This window comes from Acomys minous, assembly GCF_964271855.1.
Source record: "Acomys minous genome assembly, chromosome: 10".
Lineage (NCBI taxonomy): Eukaryota > Metazoa > Chordata > Mammalia > Rodentia > Muridae > Acomys > Acomys minous.
This window is the reverse complement of record NC_140491.1, coordinates 51422085-51448020: the sequence shown is the minus strand read 5'-3', so window position 1 is coordinate 51448020 and position 25936 is coordinate 51422085. Positions and strand designations below refer to the sequence as shown.

Sequence of the window (25936 nt, the reverse complement as noted above, 5' to 3'; positions counted from 1 at the left end):
GGGTTTCTAGACCCATCCAGCCTCTGCTGATGTTAGCATAGTTTCCAGAGAGGCTTTCCTTCGGTGACTAAGTCTTACCGGATGTGTGCTTCATTTAGAAGCAGACTCAGCCCTTGCTGCTGTGAACCACAGCCCCTGCAGGGAAGAAAGATGGTGGCCTGGGTCCCACACTAGTATTTGCTGTTCTCATCCCTACTTTTACAAGTTCCGGAAGCTCAGCTGTGAGCCCCAGTTTCCTTATGGCTTTGAACATCCATCTGAGAGGCCTGAGGGCAGAGGGCAGTGGCAGAGCACTCACCCCGGATGCAGAAGGCCCTATGATCCTTAGCACTATGTAATTGGTCATCTGTGCCATCCATCCTGTCCTCCTGTGTCACCTTACTCCCACCCCGCCCCACCCCTCACCAACTTCTTGAATTCTTGTCATTCTTTGTTCTCTCGGTGCTTAGAAAGCCAGCTCGTATCATGGCCTCTGCTTTTCTTTGCCGGGTCTCTTTCTACCTGCTGGTCACCTGGGCCCTGCAGGAGGAAAACCTGTAAGGTGTGTCTGAGGAAGCCGCGCTCACTAGCCGACTCATTCTAGTTTATGCAGTAAATATTGGAAAAGGAGGAAAGCTCTGCTGATTCAGAAATAAAAAGAGACCCAAGGGTCTTGCATCTGTCATTAGGCCCTTCTATCCCTGGCTCTCACTGGATACCCCAGCTTTTTATCCTGTAGTCTTAAGTGGAATTTCTCGGCTGCTGACTCATGTTTATTCATTTCTCCAGGAAAAAAAAAAACAACAAATATGTAGAATTTCTGCCAGGGGTGTTTAGATGGTATTTTCCATGCCTAGAAACTTTGAATTAAAGCTGTGGAAGGTGAATTTTGAACCTAAGGGATGCCGTTGCCTGATGTGAGGTGGGTGCTTATGCAAGATGCAATGCATTTTTTTTTTTAACATTTAAGAAACTAGGCATTCCAGGAAAATGCTTCTCTTTTTCTCAGCAACTATCTATGACATAAAATTCAGGCATTTGAACTGATTTGGCAGCAGCATTTTTTTTTCTGAATGTGAAATTAGATTTGTATAATGCCATGCCAGTCCTAAAGCAACGTGCCATGCGTGGAACATCACCCTTTTTTTCTTTTACGAAAAATTAATCTCAATGATCTCTTTGTGAAAAGACCAAGACAGTGGTTCTCAAACTTTCCTGTCAATAAAAATAAAGCACACAAACAAAAAGCAGCCCCAGTGTGGTGGTGGTGGTGCAGCCCTGCAGTCAGCACGCAGGGGGCTGGGCCGGGAGGAAGAGCTGGATTCCAGCCTGAACTGTATAGTGAGTTCCAAGCCAACCTGGGCTGTATGGCAGGACCCTGAATCAAAAGCAAAAAGCAACGCAGACACCCCCCAAGTAGTTGTTAAATGTACAGCCTCCTCTGCCCTGCTTAAAAGACGTAATCCTGAGGCTCCTGGCGCGGCCTGTCTCCTGCACACTTCTAATAGGAATTAGCCACACACTACACTGGAGGCTCATGGTAAACACGCCACGTTAGATTTAAGACCATAGACTTTTAAATACATGGTGATCCCCACTGGAATGCTCTTGGGCAAGTGTTAACCTCTCTGAGTCTGGGGGGAAAGGGGACAGTAATACCTACGTGAGAAGGTTGTAGGAGTGACCACAGAGACCAGGCAGAAGGTGGCCGTGTCCTCAGTGCAGACAGGTGCCGCTGTCAGCATCTCGGTTCCCGGTCACTGTTTTCAACCTTCGCCTGTACTTGCGACCTTCTAATATGTAGCTCTCGCCTTGGTTAGATAACGGCTCCCCAGCACGCCCTCCCCGCCCCTCTGCTGGGCCCATATTCCTCCCAAGAACATGCCAGAACATGCTTGGGAATTTGGCATAGCACTGGCAAGCTGTCGTTAAGTGTTGGTGGTTTTAAACCCTAGGCTGTATATAAAAGTAACGGATGAATATTTTGTATGGGTAAGACAATTTTTTCCTGTAAAAAACTAGGAGAAAGAAGCCTTAGTATCATTTAAATTTATTTATTTGCCACTACTGGGAATTGAACCTAGGACCCCATGTGTGCTGGTCAGTACCACTTGAGCTATGTACCCTAGTAAAATGTGCGTGGGGGGGGGGGTCTTTGTTGTTTGTTTTTTATTTTCATACTCAGTAAATGAGTATTTGGAGACACATACAAACTGGCTTGTGTATTGTATTTTGAGAAATGTTCTTCAGCATGTACACATGTGCTTTTTCCCTCTGTCTCTTTCATCTTACTTGTAATAGTAGAAGTTTAAGCAGGATTTCGTGATTTGGCTAAGCATGGTGGCTCATACTTTTAATCTCAGTACTTGCAAGGCAGAAACAGCAGGTCTGTGATTCAGGGCCAGCCTGCTCTATGTGGTGAGTTCAGGGCCAGCCTGCTCTATGTGGTGAGTTCCAGAACAGTCTGACATGTGTACTGTATTTGTCCGTTGCCTCCTCAGTTGAGACACAAAAGCAAGATGTTCCATGAAGGATGCAAGCTGTGCTCTAACACAGTTAGTTATCCTCCTTTCCCAAAGTGGGACATTTTTCTTTAAAAATACAGGTAATTTGTAGACCTGACTCGTATTAGTCCTTTTGTGTGCACAGGATTATCTGAGTCTGTGTCCGTAACTTTTACTTGTTATCCAGGCTTCTCAAAGTTCCCCTTTGGTACCAAGTCCATACTGTTCTCCCATGGAGACCCTTCTTATTGTAGTGGACATTAGACAAATATAGCCACTGTATCTTTCTCGTGTCCTGTGTGTCACTTCTGAGCTAGAATATTAAAGGCATTCATACACTGAAAGGAGCTCCTGCCTCAGGACAATTTTATAATAGAAGTTAAAATCATTGATTTCAGAAAAGAGAAATTGTGTGTGTGTGTGTGTGTGTGTGTGTGTGTGTGTGTGTGGTGAGTATGCATATGTGTGATGTGAGTATGTGGTGTGTATGGTCTGAGTATGTGTGGTGTGTGTATGTGGTGTGTGGGTGTGGGGTGTGGGTGTGGTGTGTGTGTGCATGTGTGTGATGTGAGTATGTGGTGTGTATGGTCTGAGTATGTGTGGTGTGTGTATGTGGTGTGTGGGTGTGGGGTGTGGGTGTAGTGTGTGTGTGCATGTGTGTGATGTGAGTATGTGGTGTGTATGGTCTGAGTATGTGTGGTGTGTGTATGTGGTGTGTGGGTGTGGTGAATGTATGGTGTGTGTGTGCGTGTGTGTGTGTGCGCGTGCGTGTGTGTGTGTGTGTGTGTGTGTGTGTGTGTGTGTGTGTGTTTGTGTGTGTGTGTGTAGGCCAGGGTGATTCCTCAGGAACCATTCACATATGTTCGATAACCTCTCTCACTAGGACCCGGGCTTGCCGGCTATGCTGGGCTTTCTGGCCACTGAGCTACTGTGGAGGTCTCCTGCTTCCCCATCATGGGGATTGTGAGGAGTACGTAGTACCATAGCTGGCTTCCTACTTAGGAGCTTAGATCCTCATGTGTGTGTACATGTGCTTTATAAAAGGAGCTGTCACTTCACCTAGTACATTTTTACTGTTTTTTTTGTTTTGTTTTGTTGTTTTTGTTTTTGTAGTTCTTTAAAGATACTCAGTTTGGAGTTTAACGGTATTTGGAAGAAATTTGTAGAAACATAAATATTAATTGATAGCCTAAAGTTTTGTATAAAAATAAATAAACACACACACATATACAGGTAACACATATGTGTACATCACTCAGTTGTTTTCCAGGCCAAGTCAGTCTCATGTTGCCCAGAAATTTAGAGAGGCCGAGGCAGAAGGACAATTGAGCACTTCAGGTGAGAAGTTCAAGGTCAAACTGTGAAACATAGCAAGATACCATTTTTAAAAATGCAAAAAGAAAGGGAAGAAGAGGAGAGCATTGCTTTCCTAAGTGTTTGTTACCATCAAAATAAGGCTGTATAAAGTTTCTCTTGTTTTTAAGATGGTAGCCTTGGGTGAGAGGTGATGTCCAAGCTCACAGTGCCAAGAGTTACAGACACTCCTTTGTGAGTGTCCATTGCATTGGCTGACTTGGCTGTATATGATCTTTTCAACTTTTTCCCCTCCCAAAGCTACCACACCAGCAGCCTTGATGCCAGTTCACTCTGCAAAGTGACACTTGATGGCCATAGCTAAGAACTGTAGAACACGCTAGCATTCCCTCCCATTATTAAAACATCCCCCTCACGAGAGGAATTGGACAGACCAGCTTATAGTTTTGTAGGAAGGCTAAAGATATAAGGAAAGAGAGACATTTAGACCGATAGAACTTATTATTTTGTGAATTTAATTTTAAGCCTGTGAAATTAAATTTTTGTATAATGTGAATTTGTATAGACTTATTTGCACTATTTTTGAAAATAATTTTCTGGAGAAATAAACTCCCCCCCCTGTCCCCCCCCCCCCCCCCCCCCCCCGTGAAGTACTGCAGATCAAGCCTAGAGCCTCATGTGCGCTAGGCAAGTGCTGTACCAATGAGCCACATCTCCAGATAAGAAATGAGCTATTAAAGTACTCATAGATATTTTAATTTTTCATGAGAATAAAATTAAAGGATGCCAAAACAACATGGCAATACCATTTATTTTGATCACATGCTTATTTTACTTTACTTTTATTGTATTTTTGAGATAGACTTTTACTAATTTACTTAGAACCGTCTTGAAATCCCTGGGCTCAGTCTTCTTCCTCCAGCCTCTGCTCCTCTGGGGAAAGGCACACCATCACACCTGGCTCAGTTGAATGCTTACCTGAAACCAGCAAAGGTTAAGAGTCAGTGGGACTGACTCTGACATGAACTCTGGTGCTCCATATTTGACCACCTCCCCTTGGTGGGAAGTCCTGATGGTACTCAAAGAAAGAATAAGCAGGCTACCAAGATGAGACTTGATAGCCTATGACCATATAGTGGGGGAGGAGGTTCCCCTCAGTCTTAGACCTAGGGGAAGGGAATAGAGTGAAAGCGGACAGAAGGAGGAACGGGAGGATACAAGTGATGGGATAACAACTGAGTTGTAATCTGAGTAAATTAAATTAAAAAAACAAAAACAAAGAGTCAGTGGAATTATGTTAAATATCACAGTTCAAAAGCAGAATTCTGTTTTTGAAAAAAAAAACCTGTTAAATATCCATAAAGCCAACAAAGTTTGCTTTCAGATAATAGAATTTTATTGAACTGTTTCTTCTCCTGGAGGACACTGTGTTTTGTTTTGTTTTATATGGTACTAGGCAGGTTCAAAGCCAGGCCTTTACACATGCTAAGTATATACTTTATGGCTCTCCCAAAAGGCTTTTAAGTTATCTGGAACTCAGCAGTGTGAAGTAGGTGGCTATTTTGCTAACCTTGGTGGTAATGAGTGTGGGAGTGAGTTACTGCTAAGCCATGAAGATCTGGTTTGCAGTTAGCTGACCGAGGGGAGGATGCTCTGGTCGTTCTTGAGGACGCTGCAGTTGTGAAGAAACGCACATGAGGCCACACGGTCCAGTGTTAGGGTTTGCCTCCTGAGAGTTGAGGCCAGAATCTGAGGTGGACTCCTGGAACGGAATGTTTGAAAAAGATAAAATTAGGATTAAGATTAAAAAAGATAAAATTTTATGCCATGTTAAAAGTGGTAATTTAATATTTCCTGAGGGCCGGAAGAGATTTAAGGATACCTGTTCTTGGGAATTGTAGAGTTCCATAAGTGTGATTTCCACCCCCACTCCCCCATGGATTTCTGTCTGGCTCCTGGTAGCAAGAAGGCCTGTGAGCCCGCTGAATAGAATGTGCAGAGTTTCCCACGGAACTCGGAACTCAAGGTATGGAGTATAGGCCTGTTATCCCAGTCTGTGTGGCTGAGTTAAGAGGATCAAAGTTCAGATCAGCTTGAGCTATCTATTAACCCCCCCTCCCTCCAAAAAGGAGGAAGGGCTAGGGCTTTAGGTCTCTTTGAAATCTGCTCACCTGGCATGCATGGAGCGCCTGGGTCTGGTCCTAGCACCACATTAGCCAAGTATGGGGGCTTTCGCCTCCATCTGAGCACTTGGGAGGTAGAGACAGGAGAGTCAGAAGTTCTAGATCGTCCTGGGCTACATCGTGAGTTTGAGGCTGTCCAAAACAATTAAGAAGAGGAGGAGGAAGACAAAGAAAGGAGAAAGCGTGACATGGCTGAGTGGATAAAATCACGTGCTGTGAAGCCCCAGAACCTGGGTTCCATTCCCAGAACCCACAGGGCAGGAGAGAAGCAACTCCTGCAGGTTGCCATGGGCCCTTGCAACAAATAAATGTAAAGTAATTTTTAAATAAAATTAAATTTCAAGAGAAAAAGAAAAGTAAATGTTTTGGGTATTTGCGGAGCTCTCGTGCACGGGGAAGACTGAGAAGGTGAGTGATGAGAGGCAGCATTCTTTTAGACTCGTTGATCCAGAAAATAGATACATAAAGACATTTTTTTAAAATTCCATTTCCAGCTGGGCATGGTGATGCACACCTTAATCCCAGCACTCAGAGGACAGAGGCAGAGCACTTGCTGCTCTTACAGGACCTGGTTTTAATTCTCAGCACCCACACGGTGTCTCACAAGCATATGTGTAAAGAAATACCATGTTCAAGGCTGGTAGAGTGCTTGCTTAGCATATGTGGGACAAAAGAAAAAAAAATAGTAGCACCGACATCTTCAGGCCTCTGGCACGTTACTAACGTCTTTATTTATGTGGTTAGGGCTTTCTGATGTTTGCGTTGAGAGTCAGAAGATCTTCTAATATACCAGAAGAAATCATTATACCTTTTGCTAATTATTATAGTTAGTAATTATTTGGCTGTTTTAATATTAGGAATCCAGGAAAGATACAGAAGCCTGAGTAAAGACTGTGGGTTTCTATGTAGCAGGCAGGAAAATGTGTAATACTGTAGGCAAGACATTCAGAGTGCTTTGTAGACATCCATCTTCACAAAGTTCTGTAAAGTAATGGTAGCGTGCATGTACAAGTGTGTACAGTGCATATGTGTGGATGCAGGTGCATGTGTGCCACAGCGTGTGCACATAGGTCAGAGGACAGCCACATGTCGGTCTCGCCTTCCACCTTGTTCTTCCTGTTGTTGCCTGACGCTGTGTATACTAAGCTAGCTGGTCCACACGCTTTGGAGATGGGGACTCCCCGTCTCTGCTTCTGGCTATTCTGGGTTCTGGGCATTCGAATTCAGGTATTTTACCCACTGAGCCATCTCCCAGCCCTTATAATCATGCAGTATTCTCCACCTAAAAGATAAAGGAGCCAAGATCAGCTAGCTGTTAAAAACCAGGGCTGGAGTTCAGTGCTAGGCGTAATTCATGCTGCTGCGCACACTTGTCTTGATCCTGTGGTCTTCTTGCCTCAGCCGTCTGGCTTCTCAGAGTGCAAGTGTGTGCACTGTGAGTGTTTCACAAAAGTCATGTCTCTGAACTGCACTCCAGCCTCAGCGGTAGTTTTGATGGTGTGTTGATGTTGACGAGAGTCACTCCAGAGATCTCAGTTCTAAATGAAGAAGAGCCTGCCTTATTCAGCTGTGTAGCGTGTACAGTGTGTACAGCCTGTGAGCCTGTAAGTGACGGGAGTGACTTAGAGTAGTAGTGCATAGAGGTCCCTGGGTGTGAGACCTGGTTCCACCACTAGCTAGCTATAAGTTTAAGAGTTACGCAACCCTATTAAATAGTTGATCATTATAATCATTACTATTATTATTTCTGCCTAATGAGTAAGCCATATGGTGATGTGTTTTGGGGCAGTTATTCTCAAATCTTTGATACTCATTTATCTTATATACTCTAATGGAGATAATTAGCTGCACTGAGAAGGCCAAGCCCGATGGACGAGGGCGTCATGGTGTTAAAACTCACCAGCAGTCACCCAGCGTGCTGTGCAAAAGCAGCGTTAGGTGCATTTGACTTCAAGGCGTGTGTACATGTTGAAAGCCTGCGGAGGTCCTGCACTGCCTCACATTGCTTAGGCTTCTGTGGCATGAAGGTATATGTGACTAGTTCTTCATAACAGTGAAGATGAAGAAGGCACATATGAGGACATTATGTTAAGTAAAATAAGCTAGGCACGGAAAAACTAACACTGAGTGACCTCACTCAAACGATTTGGGGCTAGGAAGATGACCTAGTTGGTCAAGTGCTTGGCATACAAGCATAAGTACTCACATTTGGCTCTCAGCACCCATGTAAACAACTGGCATGTTGGCTTGTACCTGTAATATTAGACCGGAAGAGATAGAAACTAGGTCCCTGGAGCTTGCCGTATTTTTGAGCTCCAAGTTCAGTTTGAGACGGTGTCTCAAGAAATCAGGAGGATAGCTGCTCTCCTAGAGGGCCTGGGGTTGGTTCCCAGCCCCCACATGGCAGCTCACAAGATAGGTAACTCCAACCCTCCGCTGGCGTCCATGGGCACTGCAGATACACCAGATACACATACCTGTAAGCAGAGCACCTAATACCTACCTCTAGCCTCAACATGCATATGCATACATGTGCATATGAACATCCATACAAACACACATACGAACACAAAGCCAAACACATAACTAGATAAAACAAATAGTTGAACTCTTCTAAGAAGAGAGTAAATGGCTGTTACCAGGGATTGGGTGTTTGTTGGTGTTTGTTGGTGTCCTACTTTGGTTTCTATTGTTCTGAAAAGACCCTTGGTGAGGAAAGGGTGTGTCTCAACTTACTACTGTAGTCCATTATTGAGGGAATCCAGGGCAGGAACCCACGGCAGGAAGCTGGAGGCAGGAACTGAAGCAGAGACCGTAGACAAATGGGTTTTTCCTGGAGTGCTTCCAGGCTCACTGTTCAGCTTCCTTTCTTCCTTCCTTCCTTCCTTTCTTTCTTTTTTTAATTATTTATTTTTATTAATTTATTAATTATTATTTTTATTTAATGTACATTGGTGTTTTGTCTGCATGTATGTTTGTGTCAAGTCCCCAGCAACTGGAGTTGCAGACAGTTGTGAGCCACCATGTCGGTGCTGGAAATTGAACCCAGGTCCTCTGGAAGAGCAGCCAGTGACTTTAGCTAGTTATCAACTTAACTTGAGCAGCTACTGAATGGAAAAGAAAGTTCCTGTGTGGGAATTGCATTAAGGGGTTGAACTTTTTTTTTTTTTAAACTGGCAACCAAAGGCTCCCTAGTGCCATATATTTAGACTTAAAAACTTCCAGCCCTGGGCTGAGGATACAGCTCAATGATGAAGTGATTCCTGGGTCACCAGGGGCAGGGAGTGTGTTTGAGGGGTGCATGTTTCCCAGCATGGGAGGCAGGGCAAGAGGGATGCCTATGTCTGAGGCCAACCAGCTTTACCTGATGAGTTCCAGACTAGCCAGGATTTCATACAGAGAAAACAGAACCAGAAAATACCTGCGGTGTGTGCTTTAAAAATGAGGAGGAAAAAAAGGGTTGGTAGGATTTCTCAGTAGGTGAAGGAGCCTTCTGCCAAGCCTGAAGTTCTTTTTCCAGGACCTGATGATTAAAGGGAAGAACGAACTCTAGCAAGTTGTCCTTTGACATCTGCATGGTCACTGTGGCATGCACATGCCCACACAAAATAAAATATAAGTTTAAGAAAATGCTTTGATGGAAGGGCTGGAGAGATGGCTCAGAGGTTAAGAGCACTGACTGCTCTTCCAAAGGTTCTAAGTTCAACTCCCAGCAACCACACTGTGGCTCAAGACCATCTATAATGAGATCTGGTGCCCTAATCTGGCATGCAGGCATACATGCAGACAGAGCATGTTATATGTAATAAACAAATCTTTTTTAAAAAACGCTTTGATGTTGAAAATCTACTTACTCCATGAAGTTTTTTTATGTTTATATTTGATTTCTCCTGTTGAAGACTTTCTTTTCTTGATATTACATCAATGAGTACTTCAAATTATAATTTTCATATTTTTACCTTCTTTAAATAGTCAATAAACAAACTTTTAGAGTATTCTACTAAATACCTGTAAGCGTCCATCTTAAAATGTATCTCTTTCACTTTTTAATAGTCACCAGTATCCCAGTATCTGCTTTATTCTTGCAGTTTTCTTTTTTTATTATTTTTTATTTTTTTATTTTTTATTTTTTATTCTTGCAGTTTTCAAACTTACTTGATGTCACTAATTGGTCATTCCTTGGTTGCTATGGCCATGGCTGTCTTCTGCAGATAACATGACACTATTTTTTTCAGTTGAAAAGATGTGCTTGTGCTGTTACCTTCATTTGTTTCACCTTTTCTGCTATGACCAATGACACACTAACTGTAAACTCATTAAAAAAGGTGTCTTGTCGAGAAACCCTAGCTCCAGCTCTCCTGATCACACAGACTAACACAAGTCTGAGCCCTTTTGGTAATGCCCCAAAGCTTGGCTCCATAGAGTGCACACTGCCATGGCCTCCTGTCATTAGTCCCACATGCTGTACTGAGGCCTTCACACAGGTCTCCTAGCTCAGTCATAGAACTGAGAGAAAGGAAGAAAGCGATGCTCAGAAAGACTGAGGCCCTCACGGTGTCAAGGAAGAGAGGCAAAAAAGGCTCAACCATTTAGCAGTAGACAAAGGGTCAATTAAAAAATTATAACCTAAAAACTGAATTGAACAAAGGCTATAGTGGGTACAGAGTCAGTGACGTCATACTCAAGATGACTGGTTTAACCAGCTATAGGAACCACACACTGTACATAATGATTCACTTGGTGGGTAAGGATGAGGGGGGCATCTAAGGGGAGTTGGAGGAAAACCTAGCCAAAATTTGTATGACAAAAAACTCGATGAAAAAGAATTGGACTAAAAAAGTATAATTTTTTTAAAACAAATTAAGGGGTTTTTTTTTAATATTTGGGTTTTTGTTTGTGTATGTGGATAGATGTGAGCTTGCTATGACAAGCATGTGAAGGTCAAAGGATAAATTTCTGCCATGTTGGTCCCAGAGAACTGAATTCAGGTGTTTGGGCTCATCTGCAAGTTCCTTTGCCTCCCGAGCCGCCTCTGCGGCCCAGAATTTATAATCTTATTTACAGATTTCTCAAAGTTGATGCAAGCAATTACTAATAAAATACACTTCGTTTTACAAGATATCTTTAAAGCTTATGAGTCAGTACACTCCTGTGCGATGCCCTAAGGTATGGTTTGCTTATAGTGCCATCAAAGTTGTACCCAACGAATCTTTTAAAACTGAGAGAGAACATAAAGTTGAATGGGTAAGGGTTTGGGGTGGGGGTTCTAAGAGGCATTGGGGGAGAGAGAAAACATGATTAAACTTTGTATGAAAAATAAAGAATTGAAGTAGAAAAGTAGCTAAGCCAGTAAAGGCACTTGCCACTGAACCCATACAAAAGGAGGAGAGAAATGACTCCATATACACCTGCAGAGAGAGAGAGAGAGAGAGAGAGAGAGAGAGAGAGAGAGAGAGAGAAGGAGAGAAAGAAAGAGAGAAAGAGAGAGAGAGAAGAGAGGAGACAGACAGACAGACAGAAGAGTGCATGCGCCTGAACATATGTGCACACACATACACACACACACACACACATACACACGAATGCACAAAATAAAGATGTAATATTTTTAAATGTTGAATCCTTATGAAAAATACCCCTGTAAATTTTGACATACATGTGTCTATGCGAATATGTATATGTATATAATTTTGTTCAACTCTTTATGTTCATCTTGACATTGATGACTTTGCCATCTCTAGAGCCATTTTCGAGTCATTTCGATGGCAGGACTGTGGGAAAGCTTTAGGATGGGGACTGTCCCACACAGACCAGAAAAGGAGCAAAGCTGATACAGCAGCATCCATCTGTGAAGGCAGCGTGCAACTCAAGTGCCCTCACTCAGAGGCACCTAAGGGATTTCCCAAGAAGACAAGTGATCTGTCCCATGGAATAATGATGTCTAGAAGAGTAGCTAGTCACTGTTTCATCCCATTTGTGAAGTCCGTTCAGTATACCTTAAAGCAAATCCAGCGTTGGCACTGGCTAGCTTTGCCAAATGCCTACCTGTCAGTGGTTAGGGTAGCGCCATAGGACTTGAACTATGGATGCTTTTAGAGGCTCTCAGCAGTCTGGGCTGGGGTGTGGCTCACTGACAGTGTGCTGGCCACCCATGAATCCTATCACTGCAATATAAATAAAAGATTTCCAGATTTGGAACCTCCTCCTTCTTTATTTTAGAACCTTGAAGACACAGATTCTGAAAAGAATAAATGAGAACTACAAATAAATTGTTGGATGACTGAATAAGTTACTGATAGAAATCACACTAAGTTTTAATCTTTTTAAGCTGAAATATAAAAGTGGTTGCTATCCTCAACTACATTATTAAACATCTGCACAGCTCTCACTGCTGGCCTTCAGGAGCAGCTCTCTGTGACTTCTGTTACCTGCATGATAGGGAGATGGGTATGAAGTCTCCTTGGCACACTATTTTTCCTCTTCTTCTCCCCGCTTACTTGGTGTTTTTTCAACTATAGTGTCTGATTAAAATAAAATAAAAATCTCATGTTAAGACATTTGATGTCCAAAAAGATGCCATGTTCATACACCAGTACAGCCTTCCTCAAGGAGACAGACTGTATACTTTGTGTGTTTATTACTGAAGATTATAATGATTTTAAGGTGAAAACTCCTTTTTGTAATACTCTATTGGCAATATGTAGCCATTTTAGTAAATGTATACTGAACTTCTAGTTCATATCTTTTTTTTTTTTTAGTCATATCTTATTTCCGAGTGGCCTTCAATAGTCTAAGCCATGAGTTTTTCAGATTACGAAACGAAAAAGAATTTAGGATTTACAGAAGTATCAATCAGTATTGGCTCTACAGTGATGAAACGTAGTTGCAGTTACAACTTTAAAATAATTTTGAAAGACAAGGTAGTTACAAGGTAAGGTTAAACAAGATTAAATGATTTATGGGCATCTTATAATGGCAGTCCTCGTTTTAAGCTACAGTGTAAAGTGCTTTATTCTGAGATTAGGTATTGTGGCAGAAGCCAAAACTGCCTTTTCTATCACAGTGCCAGAATACAACCTCTTTTTCTTTCTGCACTAACAAGACGGCTTCGCCACCACAGCCCACTCTAAGTAATTAAATCAACCCTTTGTGCTTACGGTATTCTCCTCTAGTGACGGTACTAGATCTGATTATGTGCTTCATGCATATTCAAAGTGCCGCGCTGACAGCTCTTTAATGAGCTCTTACTTAATCAGTATGAACAATGTTCATCTTGTTCTTTTTTTTCCTCCTGCATTAGAGCTAGGAACAGTTGGGAAAAATGAAACATCCAGCATTCATTTGAAAAATATATTGTACTTTGAAAAGTGTCTAAGCGGAGGAAGTTGCATTCTGCCCTTTAAAAGTCTGATGGACAAATTGGATTACTAGTATTGGATTAAATAACAAATGGTTAGAAGAGAAATGAGAAAAGCTCGCTGCGATCAGAGGCTTTAATATTTTTTGTTGCTTATAAAGCTGAAGGGGTCTTTAACCAGTTATTAAAGTCAGGATTAATTTGTAATGGTTCAACTTACTGGCTTTTAAAAGCTTTTAAATTTAAAAATTTTAAATCCCTATAAACAATAGTGTAGTGATATGTTAGAAGAAACTAATTTCTTATTATTAGGCTGGGTATAGCTGCGCATCCCTGCGTACTGCCTCCGATGAGGACTAGGGAAACAGGCTTGGTTATGGTTTTGTTTTTGCTTTGTTTTGTTTCGTTTTTCAGTGAATAGAAGTAAGCTGTGTAGCAATGTGCAAATGTGACTTTAAATGTTTGTTGGGCTTATTTCCCTTTAAAGCATGAAGTTCTTTTATTATTAGTCATTTCCTAACAATCATGGAGCTGTCTTTGATTCTTACCCATAAATACAGACATGAATTAAAGAGACAATCACACAGTTCCATGTCAATATTGTTAAACTTAGGAGGCGGTGTTCCATTGAAGAAAACGATGCTAATGTAAGAGTAGGCTGGCTGCTTCTAGTATTCCCTGAAAGCCTCAATTATAGGTTAAGCTAAACTCAAAACAAAGTTTTAATGTTTGTATCTCTAGAAGCCACTTGAGGTATGAACACAAGAATTGGGTCTTTAATCAGAAAATGGGATAGTATAAAATCTACACCTATTAATATTGCACACATGTGTCATTTCACTGATCAAAACGCTTCCACCGGGGTACATTTGGCCTTTTTCCAAACTGCAAGCTTTTTCTCAGCTTTTTCTTTTTACTCTTTCTTCTTTTGTTGCTACCCAGGGATTTGTGCCTATCGCAGCCTGTATCACATGACCAGTGTCAAGACATCACATGGTCCAAAGTGAATACAAAACCAGCTACCCTAAAGGAGAGATTAAAAAATACTGTAAAACAATAAAGACTTTTGTTCAGTCTCTAAAAGAATCTATCTCAAGTCGGCGTCACACATTGAGTTTTAACAATGTGTCCTGTACGTCCTCACTGTCCCCCGATGACAGGCAGCATACTCTGAAGTCTGTGCACAGCATTCTACACAAGATCTGCTTCGAATATTCCTATACGTTCTTTAAATTTCTGTTAATGTAGAAATAGTTCAATTATGGCATTTCCATAATTTATAAAGTACATATTTAGGCAACATGACAGAATGCACAATTGGATAGTATACAGTATCATCTCACTGAAGTTACAGGAAGTCTGTGTCTGTGGACAGGGTGTACTCATGTGTTGATGGTCATGGCGGTCTGTGGTATAGAAGAGCATATGTTGGCGACAGTGCCTGCTTCTGGAGAAAAGTAGTTCTGAAGTGAGGAGAGTTGAGGTGCTGAAGAAGACTCTTTAAATACAGATAGGCTTCTGTAAAAACTCTGAAAGTTTTAAATAGACTCAATGTCTTCATGTTGTTGTTTTTGTTTTTCAAGACAGGGTTTCTATGTGTAACAGTTCTGGCTGTTCTGTGGGTCATACTCTGTAGACCAGGCTGGCCTTAAACTCACAGAGATCCGCCTGCCTCTGCCTCCCGAGTGCTGGGATTAAAGGTGTGCATCACCACGCCCAGTAATGTCTTCAGTTCCTAAATGGTGCTGTCACATTTAAAAAGAACATGTCCAAAACAGCCTTAGCAAAGATACTTAGTTCTTATAGACCTTTGTGTTTACCCCATGAATGTTGTGCAGAATATGGACTGTAAATATTAAATAACGCATTAGCAAAGTAATAAAACAACCATGGGTGAAACTCAGAGTGAGGGTGGGAGGTTGGGGGGCAGCGAAAGGACTGCAAATTTAACTTGGTATAATTTGAAAGAAGATAAATGCCCCTCCAAAGTATTCTCTCAGTTCAGTTGCGACCTGCACAGTGCTGGTTAGGGTGTGATCAGTGTCAGGGGTGTACTCTAATGGATCACAGTCCTGTGTGGGGGACAGAGCATGGACATGCCTGAAAGGGTGTGAGTGAAAGTACGGGGTCTCTGGGCTAGAGTTACTTCACAATCCAGTCGAAATGTTAGAGTGTCTCTTTAGTGAAATTTCTTTTAATATTCTAGTCATTGTAATAATTTTTCCACTTTGGGCTGTGTCTTTTTGTAGTCTTGTCATTTACAGTGCACTTAATAACTTGTAAGCAATTTCTCTTTTAGAGTCAATGAGTCCTAAGTGGTACACACATATATGGTATTTTACTTTCCATGATGAAGTTGTTAAAAGTAAAGTTTTCACAGCATCTCTGGACTTCCCTGGTCTCCCGCTAGTCTTACAATCCTCATAATAACCTTCCAGTTCCTCATTGAAACATAGTAGCAAGTCGGCTCCTGGGGAGGACTTAAAAGGCAGGGCGTTTTCTTTACTGTGCTTGGTGTTAGTAGGCTCCACAGGTACACTTAGACTAGAATGCATATTGGGGAAGTTCCAGCTCTAGAAAAGAAAAATGGCGCCTGAGTTTCTACATACTGCTATGTTTCAGGCCTTGGACCCAAGTAGCAGTACATTATGCACATTTGGAGCACTTGACATGTATTTCAAGTGAAAAAAGTTGGACTGAACTTTTTTTTTTTTTTTTTTTGGCTTGTGATCTGCAGGAAAGAATATGGAAGAAGAGGAGACCATGATGCAGGAATGGTTCACGCTGGTTAATAAGAAAAACGCCCTGATAAGGAGGATGAACCAGCTGTCGCTTCTGTGAGTACCCAGCCTCCTGCTGGCTGGTCCTGGGCTCTGTCAGGGCCTTCTTTGGGCTAATATTTACTAAGCCTGCCTTTTTTCCTTTCCTTAGATGGCTAGTATATGAAAATGTTCATCTGAACACTTTAGAATTTGCAAATAGACTGATAGACACTGGGCAAATGTGGCTTTTAAGGTCAAGGAATAAGGAACAATTTTTGCATATAAAGTATTTTTAAGTGTGTGTGTGTGTGTGTGTGTGTGTGTGTGTGTGTGTGTGTGTGTGTGTACACACATCAGTGCACAAACTACAATGGGTGTGTGGAGACCACAGGACAGCTTTGTGGAGCTAGTTCTCTTCCTCTACTTTATGTGGGTTCTGGGGAACAAATTCAGTTAGTCAGGCTCACAGCTAGGACTGCAGCAGCCTTTCACCAGCCCCCAATTGTTGTGTTTAAGAAATAAATCCTTAGTGCAGAAGAGGATTAGCTTTCACTTGGGGTTATAGGATACCCCTCCAGAAAGGCAAAATTAATGTTTGTTTTTAAAATGCTAAGTTAAAAAATGAAATTCCATTAAGAAATTATCTATAGGTAGAGCTATATAAACTTTGGGATAAAAAGTTAATTCCCTGACCTTGTTATGAGTGTAGTGATTAAAGTTCAGTGGAGACCAGACCAGATTTTAAAAAATCTGAGTCTTTAATATTCAGCTCAGTATAGAAATTAATGCTCATGTCTTTCTACTCATTAGCTAGCAGTGTTCCTATAGTATGCCAATATTATGCATGTCTTTATTTGAATGTAAAACCCTAATTTTTTGGTTTCTACCTTGCTTGAACCTGGTAAAAGAGGTTATGATGAAAACGTTGACTTGTCTGTGTATTCAGTTCTCACTGGCATTTGTGTTTCTTCTCTTCACATGAAGTCTTTAATAAGAATATTTACCATGAACTGTGAGTAACACATTACGACAGGGCCTTCGGCCTGACACAATACCAGAAGCATGTCTGAGTGGGACTGCTTACTTAGATTAGGGTATCCCTCCGTGCCATTCAAAACTGAAGGAAGAGAGCAACTCTAGGAGCTTTCAACTGAAGGAGATCTGGGGTCTATGTATCATTTATTTAGAGTGGCTTAAAGTTAAATAGAAAAGTCAGTTATGACTCCTAAAATCAATGTACACCAAAGGTCCTTTTAAGTGTTTAATGATTTAGCAATTAGCATATTGATGAACTTTTTACAATTTGCCTAGGGAAAAAGAACATGACTTGGAGCGAAGGTATGAGCTGCTGAACCGGGAACTGCGGGCCATGCTGGCCATTGAAGGTAAGAGCTGGGGTGGGTGAGCCATGGTGGCCATTGAAGGTAAGAGCTGGGGTGGGTGAGCCATGGGCCATGGTGGCCATTGAAGGTAAGAGCTGGGGTGGGTGAGCCATGGGCCATGGTGGCCGTTGAAGGTAAGAGCTGGGGTGGGTGAGCCATGGGCCATGGTGGCCATTGAAGGTAAGAGCTGGGGTGGGTGAGCCATGGGCCATGCTGGCCACTGAAGGTAAGAGCTGGGGTGGGTGAGCCATGGGCCATGGTGGCCATTGAAGGTAAGAGCTGGGGTGGGTGAGCCATGGGCCATGGTGGCCATTGAAGGTAAGAGCTGGGGTGGGTGAGCCATGGGCCATGGTGGCCATTGAAGGTAAGAGCTGGGGTGGGTGAGCCATGGTGGCCATTGAAGGTAAGAGCTGGGGTGGGTGAGCCATGGTGGCCATTGAAGGTAAGAGCTGGGGAGGAGGCTGTGAGGTGTCATCTGTCAGTAGTGTGCTATACATGCCTGGTTTGGCTAGGTCAGTTCTACTAAGTACCTACAGGAATTACATATATGCTTTGAAGACAGAAAACAGTATCCAAAAACATGCTCATGGAGTCAATTTAGATAGTTAATCATTGTGTTTACGGTTACAGAACTTCACTTTTAAGTCAGACTAAATTTCTGTAAGAGATAAAATGTATGAGCTAATTGATTTTAGCTACATTTTTATGTGTATTTGTAAAGTTATTTCCACTGGAGAATTTCAGTGAAGATTTATTGTTTTGATTACTTATCAATAGGAGCCTGTGGTTCTGTTCTGTTTCCTTTGCCTTTTTTTTAGACAGGGTCTCCCTCCTCGCCTCAGTCTGGCCTACACTCCGGCCTACAACTCAGTATGTAGCCCCGGCTGGTTGCCATCTCATGGAAGTCCCCCTGCCTCAGCTTCCCAAGTGCTGGGATGGCAGGTGTAAGTCACCACCCCCAGCCTGATTTCACTCCTGTTGAGTAAATATGTGGGCAGTGATTGATGCAAGAGGAAATTAAATACTTGCACACTTTTTGTAAGTCATTGATATGAATGTATAGAAATCCTATGCCCAGTTCATAATGTAAGTGAGCAGCAGCTAGCTCAAGTTTAGCATTTACTGTATTTTTTTTTAAGTCTGAAGTGTTTTATAATGCTCTTCTTATATCTCTTAGTTAAAAATGCCTTATAGTTCAAAGATTTTTGCTTAAAAGCTAATCCTTTGGGCTCTGTAAAATAGATCTTTTGTCTAATCAATGCAAATTGATTTTCCTCTTCTATATTGACCTCTTAACCCATTGACTGTCCGTGGTAATTTCGTTTTCACCTGATAAGGTACCTGATCCATAAGTCAATTCTAATTAGTTCAGAAACTAGAAATTTAAGTTTGTAAGTGAAAGCCAAGTGAAGATTTATATTCTTAAAATATTTTAAAATATATTACTCTAAAATAAGGCCTATTTATCAGTGACCTTGTATGTGATAGAAGCCTTACTTTAATTACTTTTATATCTATAATCTCACTTGATAATATCACTGATAACATTTGTATATCTCCATTTAAAAACTCAATTTACTTTGCTTTTAAAAGCTTCACTTAGATAATTTTCTTCAAATGGCTAACTGTATCAAATACAGTTATCAAAAATTGATAACTATTAAAATTTCAAAATTATTTTAGATTTTTTGTGAAATTTGTCACTGCAATAAAATACACTAGTACACCAAATGATATTTTTTCCTTTGGGGATAATTTAGATATAGTTATAGTCTGGTTTTTAAAAGAGATCAAAAAGTTAAATAGTTGAGAAGTAGATGCAGCAGTTACCATATAGGTAGAATATGTGTATACCGGATCTGTATGTAATATATAACTCATTAGACAGTAGGTTCATTATTCATTGCACCCAATGTAACGTAGTCTTAATTTGTTTTTATATCCATCTTCTTCTGTATAAAAAGATAAATTGTCCTTAAAATACAGCTTTATATAGTATAATTGGCTTTTAGGTTAGAGATGAAATACAGTTTTTATTCCCCAAACCAATATTATTACTAAATATGCATCTTATAACACCCTTGCACATGAAGAACATCCCAGTCTCACTGGCCATCGTCTGTATGTGTAGGCTTAGAATCTACCTTTTTTTTTTTCTTCCTGCCTGAGGTTCTTACACATACAGAGAAGCAATAAAAATCTTTTTTTTTTAACTTTACATGCAACTATTAGTCTTTTGGCTCCCCTCAGTTTCCCTCCCTCTTTCCTTCATTTCCTCTCTAACACACACGCATTTTAAATTGCATTGTCCTGTGTGTGACTGTGCCTCAAATCTCTGTGTCAGTTCACTAAAAGAGAGGGGAGGGAATCTTGGGAACAGCCTGTTGGTTCCAAATAGAGACACTTGGAGAGATGCCTGTTGCAGTATGTGGCAGGACCTCAGCAGGCCGCCTCAGCATGGACCCACATGTGTGTCAGCAGCCTTTCCCAACCCTTGAGGGGAACATGGGAGCAGACAGCAACAGTCTTGTGTTGTTTCCTTTTCGTTAAAAAATGCTGTCCTCTTTTTCCAACTTCTCCGCAGCCAGCGTTATAGACTAAAGCCTTTCCAAGTGGCTTGCGCTCAAGGCATGCACTGGCAAGAGAGCAGAGGAAAGCAGTAGCCACAGTACATGAAAAAGAAACATTCACACTCTGGTTGGAGAGCAAAAAATTATAATAGTAATACTAACATTTAACCCACCCATTCCTCTGAGAACCTGCATCGCTGGGAGTGTGAGCCGTCCTCCCCCTCCCTGCTGTGGTGGGGTCCCAGCTGCTGCTCTACTGCGCTCAGCTGGAAGACTCCCTCAAGCCAACAACCACCTTTCAGATGCTTTTTCTATAGTTTTTGGAGTTATTGTTCCAGATTATTTAATGCGCCCTCGGGAAAGACAAATTCACTCTTGCACACATGGGGGGGGGCTTTTTAGAGAGGGGGGCATGTTCATTTTCTGCACAAGAAATGGATCTTCTCTAGGATTTGTACATCTTGATTTATTCTTGGCTTAGAGTTTGAAGTGGGTGCTCTTCTAAAAGGATTTATGCACAGGTTCACTATTTTTGTAGTTATGGTTTATATGATAAGCTTTTTATATTTAAAATCAATATGTAATCCTGTGGAGGAGCTTATCCCCTAAAACCCCATTTGTAAATCTATTTTAGCTTTGTTACACAGCACAGCCACAGTCTTCCACGGATTGATTAGGCTCCACAGTAGAGTCCTATCAATGGCCTGTTCTGATGATGAGGCAAACTCTTTCAGGATTGCTAGTTGACTGGAACTAAAGATAAGACTTGCGTGCAGTCCCCCAACGTGCTCTTTACAAAACTGCTGTTAATTTTCGTCAAAGTGCCAGGCTGTTTTGGACTGGGAAGGTTTTCACCAGAACTTTAGGTCTTTCTGTTAAAGTGTTGAAGTGTTGATGGGTATTCCTCTTGCCTTTTTTTCCCACAGTAATTAACAACTTCAGCAAATAAACTGAATTGGGACATGAATAATTAGCCCTATATATGAAAAGGTGTTTTTGTTTTGTTTGTTTGTTGTTGTTGTTTTCAAATTAACAAACAGCTCAGTTGAAATGGACATAAACAGAATCTCTTTATTTCAACACTTTGGCTCAAATGCACCATCAAACTTAATCCTATTTGTTGTGAGAGGCTGTGGCTTCCGTACCAAAAGTACACTGGAATCTTTAAATTGATCAGAACCCACACTGTAGTTTGTCCAAGCTAAAGCCAGGTCACCCAGCCCGTTAGCTGTGGCTGCTGCAGCAGCTGCGCATGGTTCCCTGCAGTTATGACAAGGGGACTGGTAACCCTGGATGTGACAACATACCCAGGTGAAGCTAAGACTTAAGCTTGAACATACCTGTTAGTCTTGATCAATTTTGAATGCAGTATTTTAAATTATCAAAATAGTTTACTAATTTCTCAGTTAGCATTCATATATATATAATGTTAGTATATAAGTTTATATATGCATATATAATATAATTCATTCCTACCATGAGAAAGGAAACAGAAGGTGAAAGTATAGGCTTACCAAGATAAAATCTATTTATTGCACATAGGTATTTGCTCTGTATTTGACTACTTATAAGATATCAATTATACCAATAACAGTTAATAGCAAAAACCCTCCAGTTTTATTACAGTATTTTAAATTCTGACATCAGTTAAATTTGACTCTAAAAATTTTTTTTTTTAAAAAAACTACCTAAATATATTTTCAGTTTAAATTTTTTTCAATTATGGGAAATGTTATTGAGATAGGGAAAAATGAGATTTAAAAATATTCAGTATTTCAGGCATTACAAAACTCTCATTTGTTTACACTGTTAACATTTAACTTTCCAGTGTTAATGAAATCCTTGCATTTTAAATAATTAATTAAAGCCTTTTTAAGTGGTCAAGTTGAGAGGAATGATTTAATAAGAATTATGTATTTGTTGTTAAATGTTTCTTTCTCTGTTAAAATTTTTAATTTACATTTATGTAGGGTAGGAAAAAAATGTTCTTCCTGGTTGTAAACTTACCAAAATATCTTAAGGTAAAGAATTACAAATCTTATACCTGTAATCGTATTATTAAGTACTAACTTAATAATTATAAATTTTAGTCACAACTTCAGGATCTTTTCTGAATTGATATTTTAAGAACTACAGTTACCTAAAAGTATTCTATCTTAAGGATCCTTCTAGTCACAAAGTCTGTTACTTCACTCGCCCTGGAGAGTAAGACCGACTTAAGAACAAGAACAGATTAGAAATATTTCCAGCATTCCTGTGCCCTTAGCTGCTTGGGTCCAGAGAGTTAAACTGTGATAGGTTTGCTTTCTCTACATTAAAATTCAAACACAGTTCTCCATAAGTTTTCTTCGTCCGCTCCATGCTGCAGGATATTTCACCCTTTAAATGAGAGCATAATCACAGTCAGTCATAGGATGTGTTTGTGTTTGTGATGTTTGTGTGGAGCATGGATAACTGGTGGGGTGTGTTTGAGCTTGTGAAAGGAACAGTGATAAAACCGAGCAAACTCCTCTCCTCCTTCTCCCAGCTTCGCTAACCTTTACTGCATGATGATGCATCTCATTTTTAATTTGTAAATAAAAAAAAGATAGCATTCCCTGTGGCACCATTTGCTTTCATGGAGCTGCTGAGCAGTTTGCTGTCTTGAATAAATTTTGCTCTGGAGGTGGGGGGGGGAGTGGATTTGAACCAGCACATTCTTGTGTGGTTTGTGAAGATTCACATGGTAACCAGCATAAGCATTGTTAGGTTTATCTGAATAAGCACCAGCCATGTGAGTTTTAACATGACTGCCCAGGGCACTGGAGAGAGAACCCGAAGGACTACACTCCTCCGGTTTTTGGAAAGTGTGTTTGCTGGGGGAGGGGGCTGTAAGAGTCGTTGGCCAGGGTGCCCCCCACCCCCCCCCCTTTTAAAACTGGTGTCCTGTTTCCCTCCAGGTCCTCATTTGTTCGCCTATCTCCTCATCATCTACTTCTTCTTTTCATTGTTTACCTTCCTAATGAGGGAGGCGGGGTAGGCTGGTTCTTGATTGACAGCTACAAGCCCTTACAGTCTGGCCAGAGAGCAGTTGGCTTTGGTTTCAAAAGTGTTTTAAATGTTAGATTGTGGTCCTGTTTTTATCAAGTGAAACTGCTGCTCATCTTAAGGAAATTTTCAAAGCTGAAAAGGTTAGGTTATGAATATCACTGAGTACTAAAACTGACATAAAAATGGCCACCCACCCTCAGAAAAAGCACTGCCCCGCGCATTTTCTGACCTTTAACATGGGAGTTTGAAAAAAGAAATATGTGGGGCTTTTTTTTTTCTTTGCAAAGTGCTTCCATTTGAAACCTCCGAGCAAATGTCTCCAAAAGAAAACTGGCTGTGATGCGATCGAGAGCTGCCGTGTAATATTGCAGAGCAAATTTATTTTTTTTTTTACTTCAAAGAAAAATGCTAATTAGCCGATTCACTACTTTTAAAGTTATTGTGAAGCATATGGCGCCCAGTGTGAGCTACATCCAACTGCTAAAATAGAGCGGGGAGGAAATTAGCGAAGAATGGGCTGTTTGGGGTGAGAGTGGGGGTGGGGAGGAGAGTAGGTTCTCGGGCAGATTCTCCAGCCCTTTCTCTACTTCCCCGCCTCCTCGTTTATCCACTCCCTCAGCCCCTAGCCCGCCCGGGCCAACCTCTTCTGGACTCCGGCTCCCCTCCCCCACCCGAGCCTGACTTCAGGTGCCTGCCTCCCGCCTAACCACTGGCTCACACCTGGTTTCTAGCAGGCTCCTAACCTGCCGCAGCAATCTTGCATAAGTATTTACAAAGTAGGGTTTAGGGTGTGAAATCCTCACCTCCTCAGCCAAACTCCCGCACGCAAACACTAACCAGTGGCCCAGTTTGCTGAGATTTTAGGAAACCGGATTAGGCGGGAAGGGGAGGGCAGGTTCGCAGAGCGCTGAGTCCCTGCGGGTGGTAACTGGCCTCCCGCCCCCTGCAGATTGGCAGAAGACAGAAGCCCAGAAGCGACGGGAACAGCTCCTGCTGGACGAGCTAGTGGCCCTGGTGGACAAGCGAGACGCCCTTGTCAGGGACCTGGACGCCCAAGAGAAGCAGTGAGTGAGGGATGGGCGGGGTGTGGTCTAAGGGAAGCCACCCGTCAAGAAGTTTATAGAAAGTTCATTTCGGGCCAGGGCCTTTGTGCCGCCCTCCCATAGCCACGAGGGATCCAGAGAGTTTGTGTTCCACTGTGATAGTCTGCCCTTTATGAGGAAAAATAACTCTCGCTTTCCTGTCATCTAATATCCAGGGCCGAAGAAGAAGATGAGCATTTGGAGCGAACTCTGGAGCAAAACAAAGGCAAGATGGCCAAGAAGGAGGAGAAGTGCGCTCTTCAGTAGCCTTAGGCCAGATCTGTCCCCGCGTCGCGATCTTAGGTCCCCGACCAGAAACAGGCTGGCTGATTGAAAACTTTTTAACGTTTTGTTGGACTGCATTGTTCTTCCGGGCCATCGCCCCTTTCCCTCCTCTCCAGAAAACATACAGCGCTCCAGCTAGCTTTAAGGACTCTTTGTGAGTTAGTCATGAAATCATTTTGGAAATCATGTGAAGTAGATTTGTACAGACACCTTGTGAATGACTGGTAATGAAGATGCTGAAGAAACTGTCCCCCCCCCCCCAAAGAAGGAAAAGACTTCCCTCATTAACCTCCCTTCTGTTTTGGATGGGATGAAAAATTGAAACATGTTTGTTGTAGTATTGTTGGGAATAGCATAATGACGGTGGGTGGGCGGGGGCAAAGGGGAATAAGAAAATGTCATTAATGATTTTTTTTCCAATCCTGCCGTATGTAAGTAACACTGTTACCTAAATCTCATAGTTAGATCATATTCTGTGTATCGACAAACCTGTGTTCCATTTGCCAGTCGGGGCTTTCTGCAGTTGTTCGCATTTCACATAAAGACTATAAAGTTCCTCTCTGCTCTCCTCAGAGGATGGCCCTTTTAAGGTAGCCTGAGACAAACCCTGTGGTTTGAAAGGTGAACTGTGAGAAGGAGTCTGCTTGATGTGCAGCAGTTTACAAGGACAGTTGTACCATCTGACAGTGCGCCATCTTTTTCTCTGAATAATTATTTATTACATCTTGCTTGGTTCCTACATTTTGTTGAGGCTCAACATTGGCTCAAGAATGCTGTTAATATTTATTCTGTATTGATAAAAGTCTGTCTTGGCACTAAGTAAATCCCCGTTACAATCTTCTCTAGCAGAGCACTGTGTGTTTTGTGAAAATGGTTATGTTTATTTATTACAATACTGAGTCATATATAAATTTTCAATAAAAGCAGAAACTTTCTTACCTTAAACCCTGCTGCTATTTATTTCCTTGCAATGAAAAACCTGAGTGGAAGTTTGTGTGTCCGTAAGAGTTTCCAGCTCAGGACACTGGACTGTGTTTGGAGCTGACACAGGTCCAGAGGAGCGCTGCTCACACAGAATGCAAATTGCAAAGTCATTAGTCACATTCTTAGGGAGTGCAAATTGTCCTGTTCTTTGGAAGGGGTCATCTCTCTGAAAGAGTCCAGAAAATTTAAGGTTCCACACCACTGGAAAAGACAAATGCATCCTGATGAATTTTCCGAGTCGTTTGTAAGAGAACTGTGTCCCACCATAACCAGCACGTCTGTAGGTACTGAAATGAAAGGGAAAGAGCTGAGCTTGGGGGAGGGGTTGTGCACATATATGGGTTTGGGATGGAAGAAAGAGAATTGTAACAATTTCTATGCCGCGGGTAAAAATGGATTCTTCTACACCGAGTGTCCGAACAAAGAAAGCTCCTTCAACAAGTCCGGAAACTTGGGGAAAACACTGGCATTCACTACAGCTCTCTCTCTCTCTCTCTCTCTCTC

At 41.7% G+C, this 25936-nt stretch overlaps 1 protein-coding gene across 18 annotated transcripts in view; it reads left to right on the top strand.

Moving 5' to 3' along the window:
- EHBP1 (EH domain binding protein 1) overlaps positions 1–25393 on the top strand; it is a 298811-nt gene extending 273418 nt beyond the window's left edge. For all 18 annotated transcript variants that reach the window (XM_084798375.1, XM_084798377.1, XM_084798376.1 and 15 more), the window contains 4 exons: positions 16075–16174; positions 17411–17484; positions 24031–24145; positions 24340–25393. In XM_084798375.1, the coding sequence (XP_084654501.1) occupies positions 16075–16174; positions 17411–17484; positions 24031–24145; positions 24340–24430 (380 nt within the window). In that variant the 3' untranslated portion in view covers positions 24431–25393. The remainder of the gene's footprint in view (positions 1–16074; positions 16175–17410; positions 17485–24030; positions 24146–24339) is intronic.
- The last annotated feature ends 543 nt before the right edge of the window (positions 25394–25936 follow it).